Raw genomic sequence first — 21,106 nt, 5'->3', positions numbered from 1 at the left:
AGATAGAGCGGGAGGGAGAGAGAGGAAGAGAGAGAGAGAGAAACATCGACGTGAAAGGGACACTCGAGTGGCTGCCACCCGCACGACCAACCAGGGCCGGGGACAAACTGCAACCGAGGTACGTGCCCTTAGCGGGAACCGAACCCGGGTCTCTCTGGACTGCAGGCCGACGCTCTAACCGCTGAGCCAAACCGGCCAGGGCTGGCTTTTATTTTTAATAGAAAAGACTTTTTAGTTTGAAAAGTGAAGCCCCAAAGGAATCAAGGCATAAAGACTCATCCACAACAAAGAACAGAGAGGTAACGTGAGGAGTCAGCCTAGCTCACCCTCACCGGCTGGAAGTTTTCTTAGATGAGGGGACAAATGGCCAAGAGGAGAGAGACCTAATCAAACCCCGTCCCTACAAAGGGGCTGCTCCCTATGTCCTGGGCTGAGCCTGGGAGTTGGTGGAGGGGCAGAACGGAGAAGTGTGTGCAGGGTCTAGAAGAAGGAGTCTGATCTGCTCTGCCTGGCTCCCTAGGTAGCCAGTGGTGATGCAGACACACCCTGGGCCAGCTGGCTACAGAAGGGTGCAGATTTTACCAGCACCAGGAACACAGGGCCTCAGACTGCGCGTGGTTTGAGGACAGAGTCAAACATTCCTGTGTCCGGACCGTGAAGTATAATGGAAGGAAAGGGACCCGGTGACGGCCTGAGGATGCCTCAGCGGAAAGTGGTGTGACCCAGACGTCCAGTGCAGAAATGGCTCCATGAGCACACAAAGCATGATGCCCCGGTGACAGCTTGAAATCAGATAGCTCAGGACTCCTGCCCAAGGACCAGAGGGGAAAGCACTGTTAAACATGAGCCAAGCCCGGCTGGTGCAGCTCAGTGGATTGAGCATCCTCCCGTGGACTGAGAGGTCCTGGTTCGATTCCTGGTCAGGGCACGTGCCCGGGGTGCAGGCTCGATCCCCAGTGGGGGGCGTGTGCAGGAAGCAGACAATTGATGTTTCTCTCTCACATCGATGTTTCTATCTCTCTCTCCCTTCCTCTCTCTCTAAAAAAAAAACAATAAAAACATATTTAAAAACAAAAAATAAGAACCAGAAGCCTCCTCTCTAACACCCAAAAACTTCGATAGCACCCTAAGGAGAGGAGCAGAAAGGGAGGGAATGTGGTCTGAAAGTGACTAGATTTTTTTCTACCATCAGATGAAAAAGGAGCTTGAGGTAGAGATTGAGTTGTAGGGGGGAAAAATCACACATGTTAACCGATGTGCATATGTGGCTTTGTGACTATCTGCTTGTAAGCGCAACTATTTCTAGAAGGTTGACTGCTAGATGTGTCTGGTCAGGCGAGCGCTTGCGCACTTTTCAACGTCGTGGGTGCTGCCAAGTTTCCCTTCAGCGTCCTGTGGCTTCTAATGAAATTCTCAGAAGCGTCACCAAAATTGCCTGGGGTCAGTGCTGCCCAGGTCAATGCTTCTTTAGAGCCTGATATCTGATCCTGTCTTCTTAGGACATAAACAAGTAGGTTTTTATTTTAAGTCCAGAAAATGAAATTTGCATGCTTCCTTTGCTGTAGAATGAAGAGCCTATCTTTAGTGTGCATTACTTTTCTGGATTTCTCTTCTTTCTTCCTTTTCTTTAAAAAATATGTTTTTATTGATTTTCTACAAAGAGAGGAAGGGAGAGAGAGAAAGAAACATCGATGTGAAAGAGAAACATCAATTGGCTACCTCCTGCACACCCCCTACTGGGGACTGAACCCGCAACCCAGGCATGTGCCTTGACCGGGAATCGAGCTGGGACCTCTCAGTTCATGGGACAATGCTCAATCCACTGAGCCACCCCAGCTGGGCATGGATTTATTTTCTTTTTAGAAAATGACTGAGGGGAATCTTTAAGTCCTACTTGATGAAACTGGCTTTTTCAGAGACTCAGAACTCCTAAAAGACGTATTAAAATGAGACATCGCCTCTGCATTGGGTAACCTGGTAAACTCTAATAGCCGTAGAAAAAAAAGGAATTAGGAGTCAGTAGCACAGATGGTTGAGTTAGCTGACAGTCCCACTGAGAAATATTTCTTTCCGTTTTCATTAGGAGCCAGAAAAAAACAAATTGACGTATCAAGAAAATGTTTCCTGTTTCTCACCCAGAAATCTAGATCGTCCTTCATCCCACTTTGTTAAGAGCCATGAGTCCTGCTGGCTTGTAGTATCATCGTTTTAAAACTATACTAATGAACTGGATTTGATTACATTTTTATTTAGGACTTTTGCATTGAATGAATAAATGTGGGCTTCATTAAACAAATTGGGTGATTTTATATAAATACATGTTTGTTTATACAAAATAATCTGATCTGTTTATCCAAGATGGCCTATTTTTGAGTATTTGATAGAATTCACCCATAAAACTATAGAGGCAAGGTACCTTTGAGGAGGAGATGAGTTGTTTTGTGTGTTTTTTTTTTTAATTTGTGTTTTGGGACAGTGTTTTCAATATTATTTAAGGCCTTGTTTCCTTAAAATTGTTTTACTTCTGGAAAAAATTTTGTTATCTTTCCTTTTTTGCTTAGAAATGCAGCCATTTTGCTGAGATTTCTCACCTATCTGTGATTTTACAAATTCCTGGATATCAGATGAGGAAGAGATATGAATGATACTCAGTTGGTAATGATAATTATTTATGAGTTTTTGTAGAACGCAGGTACCTGCACTCAGATGTCCAAACCACGCTTGAGTGCAGGATCCTTTGCCCTCCTCTGTGTCAGACTTCAAGACCTTCTCGCTCAACCCTACATCAGTGGCCGAACTGTGAACAGGAATTTAGGGAAAACATTTCTCTGGTTACCAAAGATTTTCCAGTTGTAAATAATTGAAAATAAGACCACTGCCTTTTGGAATGATTTCCCAACAGGTCAAGGGTAACAACAATGACAAGAAATCCATAGCTCCGGTTTTCATGGTCTAGAGCTACTCACACCAAGGAATTTCCAATACCGGCAAAGCACCGAGTACTATTTGCACAAACACTGGGGAAAACCCAGTGCTTTCTCCACCAGCAGATTTATTTGCAGAGACACAGGCATTTTTTCCAGGGTGGCTGCCAAACCATCTCCTGAGCCTGTCTAGCTAGCACCTGGGCCACTCAGTAGGGGGCTTTGCAAATAATACCCTCCCCTTTGCCAGGGTAGAGGCAGCCCGAGTGATTCTGTTTCAGTCTGTTAGGGCACCTTAATCTTTCTAAGCTGCTCCCTCCTATTCTGGGGCCTGCCCAAGCGTGGCCGGCAGAGGCGTGGCCACAGCAGCTCTGTCTGAGGCTGAGGGCTAGGGCCTGGGAAAGTGGTAGACGTGGGACCCACGCTTTCATTTCCTGGAGAATTTCTGTGTTATTCACATTTGAATGTCCTGGGAAGCTGGGATGGGTCTGGGTACCATTCTTCAATCACAACTTTAAAAAGCTTGGCGAGATGACAGAGCCACCCACTGAAGGAGGAGAAAGGGAATGAACAGGATTTACCCAAATCCCACGTGCCAGGCTCTGTGCTGTTCCCACTGTGTAAAAATAATCTCTTTTCTGAAGGTCTGATAGAACTCACATAAGCTATTATTTGTTTTCATTTTTACATTCACCCTTAAAGATCTCTGGCTCTCCCAGACGAGTGTTGTGTTGCTCAGCAGAGGTCTCTGTCTTTAAATGAAGGCCTGGCGGCCCTTACTTGTTATGTATCACCCACATTCATACCCATCCATCTGTTTGACCATCCTCGGTGAGATCATTGTTGTTTTCAGCAAGTAACTACTCTTCTTCAATGATCATGTTGTTGCACCCCAATATAAAGAGGAAGCACCTTTGGTTAAAGAGGTCCCAGTCTGGTGTTCCCTGAGATAGTAGCACATCACCCGAGAGATCTAGGAAATAGAAACCTGAGTTAGATGACCTCTCAAACGTCTTTAATGTCCACATTTTCCTCTGTAAGCAGGAAAATGAACCAGTCTCCAGTGGAGAAGAGTCCCCCCTCCTGTGAGTTCTTATGAATGATTTTGGGGACATTTGGAGGGACTCTCTGACCATGGGCTGGACACAAGTTCCTGAGAGGGAGGGCAAGGAAGTCCGAGAGGCGGAAACACCTGGGCAGACGGTGCTACATTCAGGCGAGGTGTAGCCGTGAGTGATACTGGGAAGACCTGGCCTTACGTTTGCCTCCAGCCCCTTGTCACTCGACATTCGGTGTCCTTGGACCCTAGATGAACACGTAAGATGCATTCCTGTGCACCACGTATCTCTTTATGTCTTTGCCACTGTAAGAGAAACACCAAGACGGTGATGTCTTAACGTTATCTTCACCAGGTGGCTCACCCCAGCACACAGAGGGAGGGCTGGGGCTTCCCAGGGGCACGAAGGGCTCGGCAAGGGGCAGAGAGCTTGCTGAAGGGAGGTGGAGCCCAGAGACAAGACAATCCGAAAACTTGTCTTTGTTTTTTCACACAGAAGTCCTCCAAAGTCCACGTGGTGGCTGCAATGAGTCTAAAAATCCTTTAGCCTTTCATAAGTCTTTCGATTGCCCCGGACACTCAAGGGTTACGTGACTTACCTTGGTTTCCCTGGGTGCGCCTGTAAAGATTTGAGAAATGAATCGATAGGAGGCGGTCTTTGTCCTGAACATTTTAAATTTAGTTTATAGCTTCCCCTGTCAGGTGTTCACCTCCGAGTCTTGAATCTCCCCCCAGAGAGTTAGATTGTTGGTGAAGGGGGTGGAGCACCTTTTCTTTCTTCAAGAATCTTTCAGAGTGTTGCTTAGGCATCGTATGGGCCGTTTTCTAAAATTCCTAACATCAGCCGTTTTCCTTTACATATGCTTCCTGTATTTTATGCTCCTTAAAATATAGGAATGTTAACCCCTCCAAACCTGCTGATACCATGCAAATAGTTGATGTTTCCCTCTGATTTTTATTCAGGGGCCTCTATCTGACACTTCCGTGTGTATTACTGCATTACTTGGAAAAATGCAATCATTTCCACTGTTAGTCTTTAAGAAAAAAATTGTAAATCATGTATGATGAAAAATGACGAGTAAACAAAACCAGCCTTTTCTTTACTATTAGCTGGTGACGCTTACACTGTCAAGAATAACACATACCTGGCAGACAGGGGGGCAGATGTGTGTGGAACACGAGGTGTGACCAGGTCACTGCTGAGGTTAGTGGCACACTATTTCAGACCAGTGCCGTCAGATAATTGAGTCACAAAAGTAGTGATGTGAAGCTGTATTTTGAAGAAACCTCCTAACAGAAAACATCACCACCTGCTGTGACTTTTTAGTGCTTTCGTGGCTACCTGGATTCTGCAGGTTGTTTTACAGCAGATCAGTATCAACTCAGCACAGGAAGGCCGGTCATTACACTGCCGCACAGGCCTTCTCCTTCTCAAGAGCGGGAGGGGTTCCTTCTCTCCTCCTATCAGGGAGGGAACATTTTGGCACAGAGAGGCCGAGAGACACGCTCTTTTGAATAATTTAGTTCAGAAGACTGGAGTTTAAACGTGGACCATTGATGGAAAAGAGCTGAAGGTGGAAAAATACTATCAGTGAACGGTTTTGATATTGCATTGATTCTAAGCACCCTTGTGTTAACAGGGTCAAAAAGTAAAGTTTTCGCCATTTCGGTAAAAACAAAAGGAGAGATCTGAGAGATTAAGAGCCGGCCGGTCTGGAATAACATGGAAGACAGACTGGGAGGTGCGGCTGTGATTGGCGTATTAACAAATCTCAAGTGCACAGTGATTTTTGCTAATTCTTCGTGTTTCTGATTTGATGTGATTTTAAACCACAACAAAAGGGATAAAGGAAATTTTTTTTAATCCTCACCCGAGGATGTGTTTTTTGTTTTTTTTTTAAATTTTTTTTTTTATCCTCACCCGAGGACATTTTTGCATTTATCCTCAGACAGAGCAGGAGGAAGAGAGAGAGAGAAACATCGATGTGAGAGAGACACATCAACTGGCCACCACCCGCATGACCCCAACTGGGGCAGGGACAAACTGCTACTGAGGTACATGCCCTTAGCAGGAACCAAACCCGGGACTCTCTGGTCCACGGGCCAACGCTCTAACCGCTGAGCAAACCGGCCAGGGCAAGGATATATATTTTTTAATTGATTTTTAGAGAGAGAGAGAGAGAGACAGACAGACAGACATTGATGTGAGAGAAAAACATTGATCTGTTGCCTCTCACAAATGCCCGGTTACAACCTTTCCATGTACAGGACCAACCAACTGAGCCATCCAGCCAGGGTAATAAAAGAAATTTTTTAAAACCATGCAACCAATGTTCTTCAGATAAAACATGCTGCCAATCATGTCTAAAGGAACATTTTACAAAAGTTTTGTGATTTCACATTAGCACTTCGTTCTCAGTTCAGCCAGAGCAGAAACAATACAAACCCTCATGCCCCATATTTCAAGTAGCATATTTGCCATCCTCTGACTTTGAAGAACCTCTTTCCTTGTTCTTTGACTCATCGGACTGCAGCAATTGAACTGAATTTAGCTCACACTGTTTTGAGCCAACGCTTGTGTTCTTCTCAAGGTTTGAGGGTTCAAGTCAAGTCTGTGAGAAGAGGTTTCAGAGAGACATCTAGAGCCCATGACTACAAGGGTCTGGAGGAAAGGAAAGGTCATTTCTAGGAGCTGCATGCCTGATGTTCAGTTTGCATAATTAAGACCCGCAAGGAGAGAGCGGAGTCTGTAATGGATCTCACCATCCAACACAGGTCCAAACATTTAATGTCACGTGTTTTAACAAAAAAATCAAAAGGCACGGAGCTTGTCATGTATATTTTATTTTGCACAAGCTTGCATATATACTGCACATACATTCAGTTTAAGAGAAGATGGAAGGCACACAAGGCAATCGGACTACTGTATCCTTTAAGTGGTACAAAGAAAAAGGTAAAAGTTTGGAGAGTATACAAAAGCTTAAAACACACAAAGTAAATCCCCCTTCCCCCCTCCCCCCAACAATATTGTATTTCCTGTTTTAAAATTTAGTAGCTGCCAAACTAAAATTTTTTTTTTTTTACTTTTACTTTAAAATCAATTGTCTACTGCACCTTTTTATTTTCTTTTTAATGTGGACAGGGAGTCTCATTTTTTTAAAATCATATCAATTAATATTACAGTACATCCTTGGTAATACAAAAATTGTACACCTTCATCAAATAAATTAGGATAAATTAAACCAATAAATTATGCAAAGTCTTCAGAACAATAGACAACAACAAAAATCCACAATTGAAATTGCCTATAGCTAAAAAAAAAAAAAAAAAATTGACTTTATCAGTTCAGTTATTGTACTATATTTAAATCAAAGGATCTTTATTACAAAAAAAAGAGCTTAATAATGCTATTTACAACATATTGCTAAATAATATAAAGGCAGTGTTTTGTCACGGTTTATACTATATACATATGAGAAATGGCTGGGACAATATCGGGAAAGCACGACCTTTGATTCTTTCAGCGCTGAGACCAACCCCAAACACCCGTGTTTCTCGAATTCTCATTTTGAAGTGATAATAAGCAATTTTAAAATACTTCCCCCCACCCCTGGCGTGGAGGATTACAATATTTTAAAAATACAAGATGAATACATTTTCACAACAGAAGGCCAGTCTGTTTCCCTTTTCTGCCCAGGTGTGTGCATTTTGGGGGGGTGTCAGATTTGAAAGACGGCTCAGCTGAAGAGACTCAAAGCCCAGATGCTCCAGACTCTGCTATATTCTTAGAAGGATACTTATAAGAAGATGCAAAGGTTAAATACCAGTTTTGATCCCAGCTCCGAATACGAGCATTTTCGCTTTAGTTTTAGAGATGGTTTACAACCAACAGTCCTACAGAAAACAAAGCTGCATTTCCTTCAACATAACATTTAAGTGCAATACAGTAACCGCTCACTCATAGAAACCAGTTACATTCTTTTAAGGGGAGCTTTTTGAAAACAATGCTTCTTGTCATTTGCAAACACAGAGTTTGTACCAGAAGGAAACATTTGTACTATTCACACCAATGAATATTCTATAATATACACGGCAAAGGGATTTGCCCTGTCCTCACATGGACACTTTCAGGAGAGCCTGGAAACCTCGTTTTCTTTGATGAACTTCATTGTTTCGGGGAGTTGTGCTATAGTTAAAGCCCCCAAATGTTCAGCTTTATGACTTAATTAACCTGTGTGTACATGTGCGTGTGCGTGTGTGTGTATGTGTGTGTATGGGGGGGGGGGGTTACTTACTATATGTCCTCATGTACATAGAAAATAAATTTCATAAATTTACAGAAACCGCATTACCCTTGCCCTTGACATCTGATGAAAGAGGCTGTCACCTTTTAAAAGTAGAGAGCAGGCTTTTCAAGGATGCTTTCAACTGTCTGTACAGTCACTGTAGTGTTCGTAATAGGTTCAGCAGATGTTGTGAGAATGTAGTTATTTATGAAAATCTCACGTCTGACGAAACCACAGCCATGAGGTTAAATATTTACATTGCTTTATAAAAGTTCCCCTCTTGCTTTAGTGTTTTTGTTTTGCTTTTTTGTTGTTGTTGTTTTTAAAATTCTTAAAAATGATGTTCACCCACATCCCTAGCACAGCAACAAAGATTCTGAAAACATAAAACACTTTAATTAAATAATACTCAGAGGCACAAAGCGAACTTCAGGAAGATGTGGGTGAAGATTTCCTTAAATAATGACTACATTCTACCATCTCCACATTGTTTTACCACTTCATGTGAGACATCCTCATCAAACAGCCAGAGATACAGTAAGAATTAAATGTTTTGTTGTTGCAAATAGAACATTTTTTTCACAAAACATAACAAATGTCTAAAATAGGTCCTTAAATCTAGATAGGAAAAGATAAGCTTTCCACTTCACACACACCTATATGTATATTTTTACATGTGTGTATATGTGTGTATGTGTTTTCATGTTCACACATCTGCACACACATATATAGCACATGATATGAAATATTGCTTCTATACTACTTTTTATTAGGCTAAGAAAACACAAGATTTGCACCACAGTTACAAAAAATTGGCTTCTACAAGAATTTTCAAAACTCGAATGCTGCTCAAACAATTGAGGAAAAAAATAATTTGCGGTATCAAACTGTTCTAAAAATTCTCTTCTTCAAAAACGTATTCTCCCGCTTTGTTTTAAAAAGACACAAAATATGCATAGCTATCAATGTTATGTCAAACAGCCAGGAAAAAAAAAATCTAGTGTTTATTGCAGCTGTAGTAATTGGAAATAAAGTCAAAAGGATGAAGTCGGAAGCCACAGAAGGCACAAGAACAATTGTACTTGTGGGAAAAAACTGGTATTTTGAAGGATTTTTAAAAATCCCCCCGCTGGTGCATTTTAGGTCTAGGCACAGACTATAACCTCAAGTGTATATGCGAAAATAATTTAGCAGAAAATAAGTGAGAGTGTGGTATTTCAACATGGACTTTAGACTTTTTCCCCCTATGCAAACTGTCCCTCATGGCTCACCCTCCCACCATAGGATGTTAACTTTCTCCCACGTAACCCATTTCTACTTGGTGAGAGTTAAGCTAAGAGTTGAAAGATAGTGATTTAAAAAAACACACACAACTGTTAAATAGGAGTTTTGAGAGACGGGCTTTTGCTATTTTCCCATGCACTTGGAGGCACAAGATTCTACCATTGTAAAAAGGGGGGGAAACCACCTAAAAGCAAAGTGATCAAGTTCTATTTTCAGAATAATGAAGAGAGTTTATCCTCATGTTTCAATTGCTACTCTGAAGTAATCTCGATGCCTCAGTGAACATTGAGAGGGTTTTATCGTTGATAAGCGCACCAACGTTTGCCTGTGAACATACACTTTTGCTTAATTTGGCTACTTAAATTAGAAAGGCAGGGGAGACTGATACTAAAAATCCAAGTAAGTCTGGAGTCAATACTGAACTTGCCCCACCTCCAGAAGATTCTAGAATCTGACTGCATAGGTGCATACACTACGGCTTTGCCTTTTACCTTGCAAATGGCAACCCAGTTGATATGAATTCCGTGGACTGGTCAAGACCCCGTGGTATCTGGCGTGACAGTAAATGTCACTCTCTTTTACATGAAGCAAGGGAAAAGAGTGCGACCGAGGGTGGACATTGCTTCCCTACTTTGTGCTCATTGGATTTGGGCGGGTTTGCATTTTATTCCAAGGTAATGATTATCCGAATGTATTTCCCCCAGCCGGGCGATGTGTTGGCTGTGGGTGTCCGGCCCATCGCTGCACTCTGTCCACCCCCGTGACAGCCCGTTAGTCCACTCAGTGGTGCAGGCCATCACAAGACGGGACCTTTTCCTTTAAAGTCAGCAGGTTTTAAGGCTTTGTGCTGAGTCATTGCCTCCACCATTCCTGGCCATCAGCAGAATTGATAAATGGTGGCAAACTGCACCGATTAGGTTAGCTAGTCACGTGGGTTGCACCTGCCTTCTCTGAGGTCAAATGTATTTTTATAAAAATTAAGAAAAAATGGTATTTATGTTCCATATGATCTAAATACCACGTTTGTTACCGTGTCATTTTAGGAGGTGTATATCAAATTACCTAAGGGGAGGGGAAGATCTGAAGAAACCTATTGAATGAACAAGAATTCTTACTGCATCTGTACACAAAACCCACCTAACAAAACAAGTGTGAATGCCACACGACTTTTTCAGAGCGAGTATGGGACGTTGTATGCCTTTGAAGAACGGAGAAATCGAGACCAAAGGAAAAAGAGAACCATTGAAGAAAGCATAAAATAGCAGCTAGCTTTCTTAGGTGTGCTGAAATTGTGTCTTTCTGGTCAACCCCCAAACTTTACTATGTATCCACTCTCCTCACGTTTTGGTCAATACTAGCTTCTGAATTAGAAGAGACTTTATCAGTTGCTTGACAATGCTATACCTAAAATGAAGACACACTTAATTAGACTGTCACCACTTTGACTATCCATCAGGGAAGTGCGGAATTGTACGTGAAATAGGTAATTCTCGTCCGGGCTCCTCTTAGGAGTGAGGATCAAGCTAGCGGCTGTCAGCCAACTTCTAGTGTAGGCAGGAATTTTATGGTCACGTGATGCCCTTCATTCCTTACTATAGAAAGGTATTCAGAAAATAGGGTTTTTTGACCAAAAAAAAAAAAAGGTGTTAAATATCAAACAAATAATAATATTTTAAGCATATAAACAAAGTTGAACAAAGTAAGTTTGAAACTTATGTGCCTTTTAATATCTGAAGCAAAATAAATAGGAAGTGATAACATGTTCTAGGGCTTTTTCTCTATGAAGAAGGATATAGACTCACTTATTATGAAGAAGAACCCACTGTAACATTTAGAGAGGTGAGCAGAGGATCGTGGGTGAATTCCCAGTCTCGTCTTAAAGGAGTCAGTCTGGCGCAAAGCTGTCCCGCCTCCATAGGAAACCGCTACTGGTTTGGGGGACTTGCTGTTTCTCTCAGGAAAGGCTTGACAGTTAGTGATTATTTTTCTTTTTTAAATTCGGCCTTTCGCACTACTTTTGGAAAGGGAGCTGCTCGTCTGCCATTGGCATGGTTTTCAAACATGTAATAAAAAGCGATTGACTGAGTTCAAACCAAACAATCTATGTGAGTTCACGAAGTGGTGTCACTGAGTTTTCTGACCTTCTTAGCAGAAAAAAACAAGAGACATCACTTTCAGTAGAACTGCGTCCCAGGTCCCCTCCTGCCTCCCGCCAATGGCCACAAAGCAGCAGCGGAGCAGAAACATCTTTAACCAATGCCCTTCCTCGCGAACATATTCTTCACACGCGTCAACACTCCTCTCTGTTCCCTGAAAACTAACCCTATTTTAAGTCTCCAAACGTTAAGGGCCTTGGGCAAAAGTAAACGGAAGGCAGGAGGAAATTAACCATCCCCTTGCAATGGAAAACAAAAGAAAAGGAGAGAGAGGTGATGAGGAGGAATTACCGGCTGATTTCATAACATATCCATGCCTCCCATACACATACATATGAAATCAAAATCTAGACACGTATAACTTGGACATCCAAAGGGGGCTGCTACTATTCATACATTCGAAAAGAGTTGTTAAAATTTCTACTCATGAAGCAGCTCTTGTAGGCAGTTCGGGGATTTGAAAATCTCAGGGACTTCGCTGTCCAGCTTGCAGATGACCTTGTATATGGCCTTCTTCCAAGAAGGATCAACATCTTTGCCTGCGATGATGGCATTGAAAAACTCCCGTAATGTGATCTGCGCAACTTCCAGGAATCTCTCTGGAACCTGCTGATACAAGGAGACAATGGCATTAATAAAGTTTTCAGTTGCAGGTCTTCAGTTCTTCAAAGGCAACGGAGCTACGTTCTTCCTTTCAGAAAGGGGCTTACATGGCACCTGCATTTTCTAAAAATGGCCGGCCTCTCTCCTCTCATGCGAAGTCGTTATATTTAGTAGCACTGTAATGGGGGGCGGACAGCTTTGGAGAGTTTCAGAAAGACACCGTGCCAGGGATGCGGGCAGACCTGTTGAAAAGCCAAGATTCCGTCGTGAAGGTTAGGGTAGAGGGAGGGGACACACTGTTGGCATTCCTCACTTCATTAAACCTCCGTGTTCCAGAAACGTGTCTCCAACCAATCTTTCAGAATGTGAATCGTGTTTTCCTTCTGATTTCCGTTATGAAAACAAACTGTCTTCTCAACAGTAGGATGATAAATAATTGGCCTTTGATAGAAACCGAGCCCAAGAAAATCGAAATCTCTGTTGCCTATGTCAGAGGATGGACTCAAGCGATAAATTCTCTATTAAAGTGATCTGTCCTGTCAAGTCCTCTAAACACAGAAAGGAGTAGATAGTAACATTTGCTGAGTCCCTAAATATAAAGTTTGTACTGAATCCTGAAATCCTATATCACAAAACACGTTGCCTTGAGATTAGAATCACTCCGTAAGAGACAATTCTATGCAGCTGATAACCATAATAAAAACTAGCATTTTTGGGGAGTGCTGGTTATGTGTCAGGCCCACCGTGTTACAAACTGAATGCGAGTTATGTCATTCGATTCCCCAACATCTTTATGTGGTGCTATTGTCCCCACTTGATGGTGAGAAAACTGAGACTCACAAAGATCAAGGGAATTGTTCAAAGTCATTCTATTCCAAGGTAAACATTCTCCAAGTATTCTTTTGAATCTCTAATTTTTAATCCTTTCTTCCACAGCAATTAGTATAGATGTGTAGTTTGTGTGTGTGTGTGTGTTGTTTGTGAGCTTAATTGTTTACATAATAGCCTGCTCTCTTGTCGAGGGAAAGGAGTAGCTATTGATGTACCTATTTAGTATTCTCAAGCATGGCCTATCTCTCCCTACACCAAGATAATGGAGTCACAGAACATTCCATGAACTCATAATTTTCCAAGTACCCATTGACACTCAGTAGATCTCTTCTAGTGGGGGCACTTCTGCATTCATAATGGTTTATTTTCACAGTAAGAGAAGATGTATGAAGAAGTCAATGCCCTATGGTCGTACATATAGACAGATCTGTCTACGCATGTAAGAGGTGGAAGATTTTCATCTCAGTTCAGAGATGCCACTTATCCAACTAAAGGGAGGTACTGTCCTGTTGAACATATTAGATCCTTTTCCCCCACCTTTTCTCAATTTGTGCAGTGGACCTTTCTAGAATGATAGTAACCATTACAGAAAGCTAGAACGATCGCCATTTTTACACAGACTGTTTTAAACATTTCAAGGCAGATAAAGAAATTCAGTGCTTCCCATGGCAAGTCACTTGTCCTTTGAAAGAAGTCTAAAAACTCCCCAGAAAGAAAAAAAAAAAGGGTCCCAGATAAGGCTGATCAGATTCTAGAAAAAGCGAGAAATCTGAGTAGCCCCTCCCAAAGACATACACACTGGCCAGTTCCTCAGTGTGTTCCCAATGCTGCCTGGAAAACCATCAAAACCCAGCCTTGTCCCCATCAATGTACAAGCCCGTCTACCCCAATGGCCGTTCCCTGCTGAGAAGTCCTCTGGATTTTCTACAGAATTTTGGTGATTTCCCCTAAATTTTCTTCATATCCGTGACTACTTGTGGGATGGGAGGGGCCTGGAGGAGAGCTTAGCACTCCCACTCACCTTCTACTCAATAAAAAGTCGTTAAGCAGTTTTGCCCAGTACTCTTCCCCTCTTCCCCCATAGATAATCCTTCCCGTTTGATCAGATGGGCATTATTGAGAGGAAATCTGGCTGGAGAACAGTTAGGCAGCACAGCTACCCACTCTAACTACTTGGTTTGGGAGCTGTTAGCCAAATGCTACAGAAACATAATCATAGGCATTTACTAAAATAAACATTTTAAGAAGTGTGGTTTTACTGGCCATTGGCAACAGAGCCACGAGGAGCATCTCTGTTTCTTGAATGCTCTGCAACAGGCAGGGCACAGAGAGAGCTGCGAGCCAGAAGGTCAGCCAGCGCTCCAGAGCAAGCCAGAGGGCTGGGAGCCCCGCCCACTCCCAGGACCCCACAGGAGGTCTGGGAGCCAGGGGTGGAGCAACAGGAGCAATTCTACATCTACAACAGCCTCAGCGCTAGAGGGGGAGAAAGGAATAGTTCTAGGGTTTGCCTGAGAACAAATCAAAGTAACTTCTCTAGGGGGTTGTGCCGTCTCCACCTTACCATTCTTATCACTTGCTATGCTTGTTGATGGTTTTCAGTGGGTTTTATCCTGTGTTAAACATTCATTTCTTTTGGTAGTACTCTTGGGCTGTCCTTTAACACCTTTTGTATCTCTCTTTCTCTTTTTTTAATTTTTAAATTGATTTTTAGAGAGAGAGGAAGGGAGAGGGAGAGAGGGAAACATTGATGTGAGAGCGAAACATCGATAGGTTGCCTCCTGCATGCCCCATACTGGGGATGGAGCCCATAACCTGGGCATGTGCCCTGACCTGGAAATGAACCAGCGACCTTTCCATGCATGCGATGATGCCCAACCAACGGAGCTACACTGGCCAGGCCTGTGTCTGTCTTGATGTTACTTAACTTTTCACCTACTTATATCTAGTTGTAATGAATTGATCATGAGATGTCTTTAGATAAAGAGCCATGGTTTCTATTCTGCACACCCTCCACAATGCTTAACAGTGTTCTGCTAAATAGCCTTTGATCGATAGTTCATAATGAGATCTTGCTTTCTGCTTGACTCCACATTCCTTCAGCAGCACATCTTCTCCCTCAACACTGAGCACAAAGGGATTTTAAAATCAGGTGGAATTTCAAGAGTTGGACCCGATCTCAGAAATCCTCATTTCACAGATGAAGAAACTATGAGATTCTACGAGATGAAGAAATTATGAGATTGAAAAGTTTGTGCAAAAAAAGTGTCGTGCAGGTGCCTTTCCATGAAATCATGCTGGCTCCTTTTTAACGCATTTGTGTTATTCCTAGTTATCTGAGGCATCAAAACCTGGACAAGCTGTGGATCTGTGACTGAGAAAAGCCACAAAAGAGTTAGTAACTTCAAAATTAATGGGGATAGTACAAAGGATCCCAGGGGGAGACTTTCGTTTGGGGCTTATGTTTGGGAAGGGATGGATTCTTTGCAAACAAATGAAATGGTTTGCTGATTTAGTGCTTACTTTGAGGCAATACTCATGCAACAAATTGGGCTAGATAAAATAAAGTTATAATGAGATCCATTAATACTAGAGCAATTAATCTTTTTTGGTGGCTCTAGAGAAGTAAATGGATGGGTAGCAACTGATCTTCTGAGAGACTGCCAAGGAATTCCATCCTCAGGTAGAAATATCACCCATGTTAAAAGAGATCCTTACCTCTGCTAGCCAATTCCCCCAACTCCATTTAACACAGTAAGTTGGGGGAGGGTATTTTCTGATGTTTTGGGGGGTGTCTTAGAATTCAGAGAATGATACTGCCCATATTTTTCTGTACCTCTTCACACCTAATGGATTTCCAATCACTAATAAACATCTGCAGAAAATCCCTTAGTGACAAGTAATCCCTTATCTAGGTTTCTTTTAATAGAACCCAACAATGTGCAGAATGAACCCTAGAGCATCTCCTCAGCATCAGGTGGCAACAGTCAATCAAGCCCCTGGAATGCAAGACAATGCAGGCTGCCGGGAGGGGGAGGGAGGGCCATGCCTTTGGACATGCCACAGGGGAAAAACAAAAGGCTTCCAAAGTCTCTGGCTGGGACTCGGAGGCTATTGTGGGAGCTGCTGTGCTGAGTGTTCTTCAGGAGAGGAGAGTGGAAACTCTGCTCTGATAAAAGGCATCCCAATATAGGAGCCTCACCCTACATGGTCTTGCCTCTCCTTGCCTTGATATTCGGAGGAGAATAATATTGCCATGAGGTACTTGAAGACACTCAAAAATTTGAAGGGGCTGGCTAGCAGCATCTACCAATTTCATCACAATCATTTGTACTTGAGTCTCCTCACAGCCCAAGTGAGCCCTGTGGTCTTTGATGAAAAAGGGGAATAGGTGGATGTTTTCAAGTCTGCTCAGCCGGTGGCTTGGTTATGTGCAGAAGCGCGCACACGCACACGTACACAGTGTGTTGGGTGGGCGCTTGTTTTGCTCTTCTTCCTGATTTTCTTTCTTTTTTTTTTTTTTTAAATCAGAATGAGTGGCAAAGACACATTTTCCCCCTGTCTTCCTCCTCTTCCCAGTTGCTTTACCTTCAAGGATGATTTGTTTTATTAAACTGACTGTCCCTAGCCTCTGCAGTACATAATAAAAGCCTGACATAGCAGGCTGCCTGCCTTCTGTGTCCTGCAGACACTCATCATAAGTGTCAGGACATACCAAGGTTAGCGGTCACTGAAAGTGTGCTCGCTGGCCCAAACCTTGCCAGACGCTCTTGGCAGCTGAATGAATGTCACAGAGAATAGAAGGGGAATTAGAAAGGTTAAAAAGAAGACAGCTTCTCCTATTTTTCTGGACAGAGAAGCTGATTTTTCATACCTTGGAAACCTCCACAAGCTCATCCATCGACCTCTCAGAGGAGACCTAAGCCTTCCCCATGCACATCTTTCCCTCCTTGATCCCCTTAAGAAATGGTCCACTGGCCTAATTTCATCAGTGAAACGGTCTTGGCTGAAACGGACAAAAAACAAACCAGGCATAGAGCTCTCTCCTCAGCCCCTACCCAATCACCAAAGGGCTTGATAAGCTTATCAATACGTTACCGCCTTTATCAACAAAGATCATCTTTTCAGTTCATCTTTTCAACTATTGTTTTGTTTTTTCAAACTTACTTGACTAGGGAAATGGCAAAGGAAGCCTCCGTGTGGGCAGGAGCGGCTAACTGATGGAAAAGTAAGCTGCTGCCTCGTATTGGGGTGAATTAGTTCGTGTGTGGATTTGCTTTCTTCTTCCTCCTCCTTTTTTTTTTTTAATACTATAAAAGGGCAATAAAATGCTGACTGTAAGAAGACAATGTCAAGGAGAAAAGGGTACTGGTATTTTGGATACTCTTCACTGCTCGCCTTGGAGAGAGAGTTATTCTTGTCACAAACCCTTTTGTCTGCATCTGCTGACTGCTTGCCTGTAGCCAGCAGCATACTTTAACTGTTTTGTCACCTCCTAACATCACATGCATCAGCTGTTGGGCTTTTGTTACGGGTATTGTAGAACTAATCCGCTGTGGCTGTTCTACTGTGCAGTAAATAAAACAGAAACGGGCTTCTCAGACAATTCTGCATGAATATTTCAGATGGCTTTACAACTCCGATTCACAAAATCAAATAAATAAATAACTCCCACAGCCCCCCTCCCGGCCCGACCCACACACGGAAACAAAACCCCTCCAACTAGACCCAGATGCCTCCCAGTCCACTGCACTGAAGGCACTGGCTTGAGCCTTCAAGCGATTGTTTCAGGGAAGTCGAAAGGGCAGGGCTCTCTACACTCAACATCCCGCTATTCACATTTATTCTGAGAGTTCAACACGACTAACTCGGAAAACTGGGGAGGCAGCTTTGACAGTCTGGAGAGCTCCTTTTCTCCCTGGGCTTTCGGGGGCGGGGGGGATAATAATGTAATGCCATCAGAAATATATAGTTCGAGCTGCCTTGCCAGGCTGCCTGTATTGTTGCCACGTGCATTTGCTTCCCCGTCTCTCCTCTGCGAGGGTCAGAGGCAGATGCTTGAGCCTGGAGTTCCAAGTCCTTCCAAAGGTCTAACCTGCACAGGAGCACAGAGGGGAAATCAAACTCGGGGCTGGGTGTTTCAAACCCGAGTCTCCACCATGACTTCTCTTACAGCACAAGCAATGCCGCAATCCCGCCCAAGGCGGCGTTGTCCTAGGTGACCGCGGAGCGTCTTGGAGAAGCTAAGAGGAGCCGGGCATGTGCGCGGGGAGCTGTGCGCACGCGCACAGGGGATCCTTCCAGAGGAGCCGCGTCGAAGTGCTTCCCCGCGCATGCGTTCACCCTGGTGGGCACCTGATTCCGCTAAACAAACGCTCCCATCCCTGCTGTTTGTTAAGTAAATATTGATCGGGGAGAGACATCTCTCCCGATGGCACAAGCTGGGGACCTGCACTGCAGACAGTGGACGTAAGTGGATAAACTGCCATGCTGTAGTAAGTCCTCCTAGAGACCACCAGGTGGACAGGAGAGAACAGATATGTCATTGCGGCTCCTCTTTCCTCTCTCACTCTCACCGAATTCGCCGGCCGGAGGCAGAAGAGAGAAATCATGGAGCCATGAAGCATGGTTCCGCGGGGCTGTTCCTCAGGGCCTCCCCCTGCAGCCATGCGGGCATTTACTCCGCGTGTACCACTGGGGACCAACTGGCCCTTCAGAAGGGGAGGGATGGGGCAGGATGCTATCAGGGCGAATCGGGAGGATGGTGTCCCCACGCCCTCTCATTACGGAAGGCTCCACGGGAAAGCAAGAGGAACGTGCTTTAGAAAGCAGAGAGTACCATCTGAACGTAGGGTGGCGGCTGGAGCCTTTATGGATGAGTCTGGTGCCTGGGAAGGGGGTCACTGTGGTTCATAAATGTGAGCAGAGCAGGGTTCTGAAAGGTGCTTTGAGGACGTTTCACTTTGTTGATATTATTGGCTCAGTCAACAAGTAGAGGAAAGTTACTTTGTGTTTCCCAAGTTTTATTTCGGTCATTTCAGGATTGTGACTTGAATCCCTAAGACCGGAATGGGCGTGGGAGCTTCCCTGGGAAGACCAGTTTTCAAATCAATGCTGAGCACCACAGGCAAAGAGCAGGTGTTATATTTAGGGTGCCCACCCAATGGCTACACAGCACTTCTGTTTTATCAGGATGCTGGCAGGTATGTCTGGAAGGACTGGTGTCATGGTCCAGGAGCACTGGCTGCGAATCTGCCCGCAGATGCCTGCCGGCTGGGTTACACCAGCAACTGAGCTTCGGACTAAGTTCTCTTTCATTCTGATGCTTCAAGCGACATTCAGCTTTCGGGGACTTTACAGGATCAGATTAATGTAATGCCCCTGCATTACATTAGGCCTATAGTGGGCTGGCTTCCTGGTTACATGGTTGCTACTTAAATATGTGAAGAGCAATGCTTTTAGGAAGTAGCTCCAGTTCAAGGCTGTCCTTAAAAAAACAACAAAAAAGAACCATCCAAAAACCCATGTTTCTTCCGTCTAAGCAAAAGAACACATGGCAATAACAGTCTGTATCATTTTTTTTTTATAAACCTTCAAAAGAACAATGTTCTGTTGAGCAAAATTCAGTAGCATTCTGTAAACATTAATTTAAGGAAATCAATAGACTCAGTGAGCTAAAGCCATATTGCAAGATAAACTGGCCAGAGTGCCACTTTATCAAATAGATTTTCGTTTTCTCAGCTAGATAAAGACAGTTTCAAAACGGCGCAAACGTGTTGCAACCAAGGTTCGAGAAGTATGTGGCCTTCAAACAGTCTGCTTGTTCCTACTACAAAGCTGGATAAACATACTTTAAAAATGATAAGATGGCTCAGAATTGATTCGCCTTTCAATTTTTACAGATAGATTTCTTGGTTGTCTCACAGGAAAAGAATAAAACAAAAACCGTGCATTCGGAACAGAACACGTACTTGGGAGAAGGAAGGGGTTAAAACTGTCTTAAGAAAGGGAGCTCTGGGGGCAGTCAGTTGATGCCTGACTTTAAAAAAGAAAGGAAGAAAGAAATCTTTATTCATGCTGACCTGATGGGCAACAGGCCTTCTTGCCAAAATCCAAAAGCCAAACTCTCTCGTGGGTTTGGGATCAGAGGTTTCAGCTGGTGGAAGCTGCTGGGGTCTGTGCTCACCAAGCAATGTCATGTTAATGTGCGAGGGGGTGGGGGCGGGGAAGCCGACCCAGGAAAGGCCGGGAAGGACGGTGAGTGAGACCCACACAACAGCCCCACATTTCTCTCAACCAGACCGAAAGAGCTGCAGGGATAATTAGAAAAAGAGGCAACAGGAAAGCAGGTCCCTCCGTCTGTCGCCACGGCAGGGACCTACATGGAGCTTAGGACAGTCCACTTCCAGGTTAGCCCGCCTGACACCCTCAGTGCCACAGGAGCCCTTATAAACGGCCCACTGGAGGAAACGTAACAAAAAGAATGAACAGTCACATGAACACTGCGAAGAGGGAGGGTAAGGATCTACTTGAATGGACAGCAGACTCCATGAGAAAGGATCCCGGGAAGTGGACTTTGGTCTCCAGTGTGGGCAGTGGGGCCGTGCCTGGCCCTCGCCACTGGGCCCTGAGTATTTTCTTTGTTTCCTTGCCTGAATTTGCATTTTTATCTATTAGGAGTGGCTATTTAGAAAACACAGAATCCACACAAAAAATATCTACACCTTTAAAATGTTGATAACATACATCTCTCAATAAAAACACCACAGATTATCCACAAGGTGCTAAGAACTGAGCACTTTGAATGGTGACTTTCAGGTCATGAAAAAAATATCTTAACATCTTCTCCTCTACCTGTTAAGAATCTGTGTACATACATTTTAAACTCTGTAAATACCCCATTGGCAGCTCTGCATATAGACACCAATAGAAATAAAACCATCTCCCCAGAGCCCCAGAAAAGAAGGA

The 21,106-nt window shown here is 43.6% G+C and overlaps 1 protein-coding gene across 2 annotated transcripts in view; it reads right to left on the bottom strand.

Moving 5' to 3' along the window:
* Nucleotides 1-8,267: 8,267 nt before the first annotated feature.
* PROX1 (prospero homeobox 1) overlaps nt 8,268-21,106 on the bottom strand; it is a 50,135-nt gene continuing 37,296 nt past the window's right edge. The window contains exon 5 of one of the 2 annotated variants that reach the window (XM_036273388.1): nt 8,268-12,313. In XM_036273388.1, the coding sequence (XP_036129281.1) occupies nt 12,128-12,313 (186 nt within the window). In that variant the 3' untranslated portion in view covers nt 8,268-12,127. The remainder of the gene's footprint in view (nt 12,314-21,106) is intronic. The other variant, XM_036273389.1, reaches the window with a different exon arrangement.

Source organism: Molossus molossus, unplaced genomic scaffold (assembly GCF_014108415.1).
Source record: "Molossus molossus isolate mMolMol1 unplaced genomic scaffold, mMolMol1.p scaffold_m16_p_20, whole genome shotgun sequence".
NCBI classification, from domain to species: domain Eukaryota; kingdom Metazoa; phylum Chordata; class Mammalia; order Chiroptera; family Molossidae; genus Molossus; species Molossus molossus.
The sequence above is the reverse complement of the archived record's forward strand: the minus strand, read 5'-3'. Positions and strand labels throughout refer to the sequence as shown.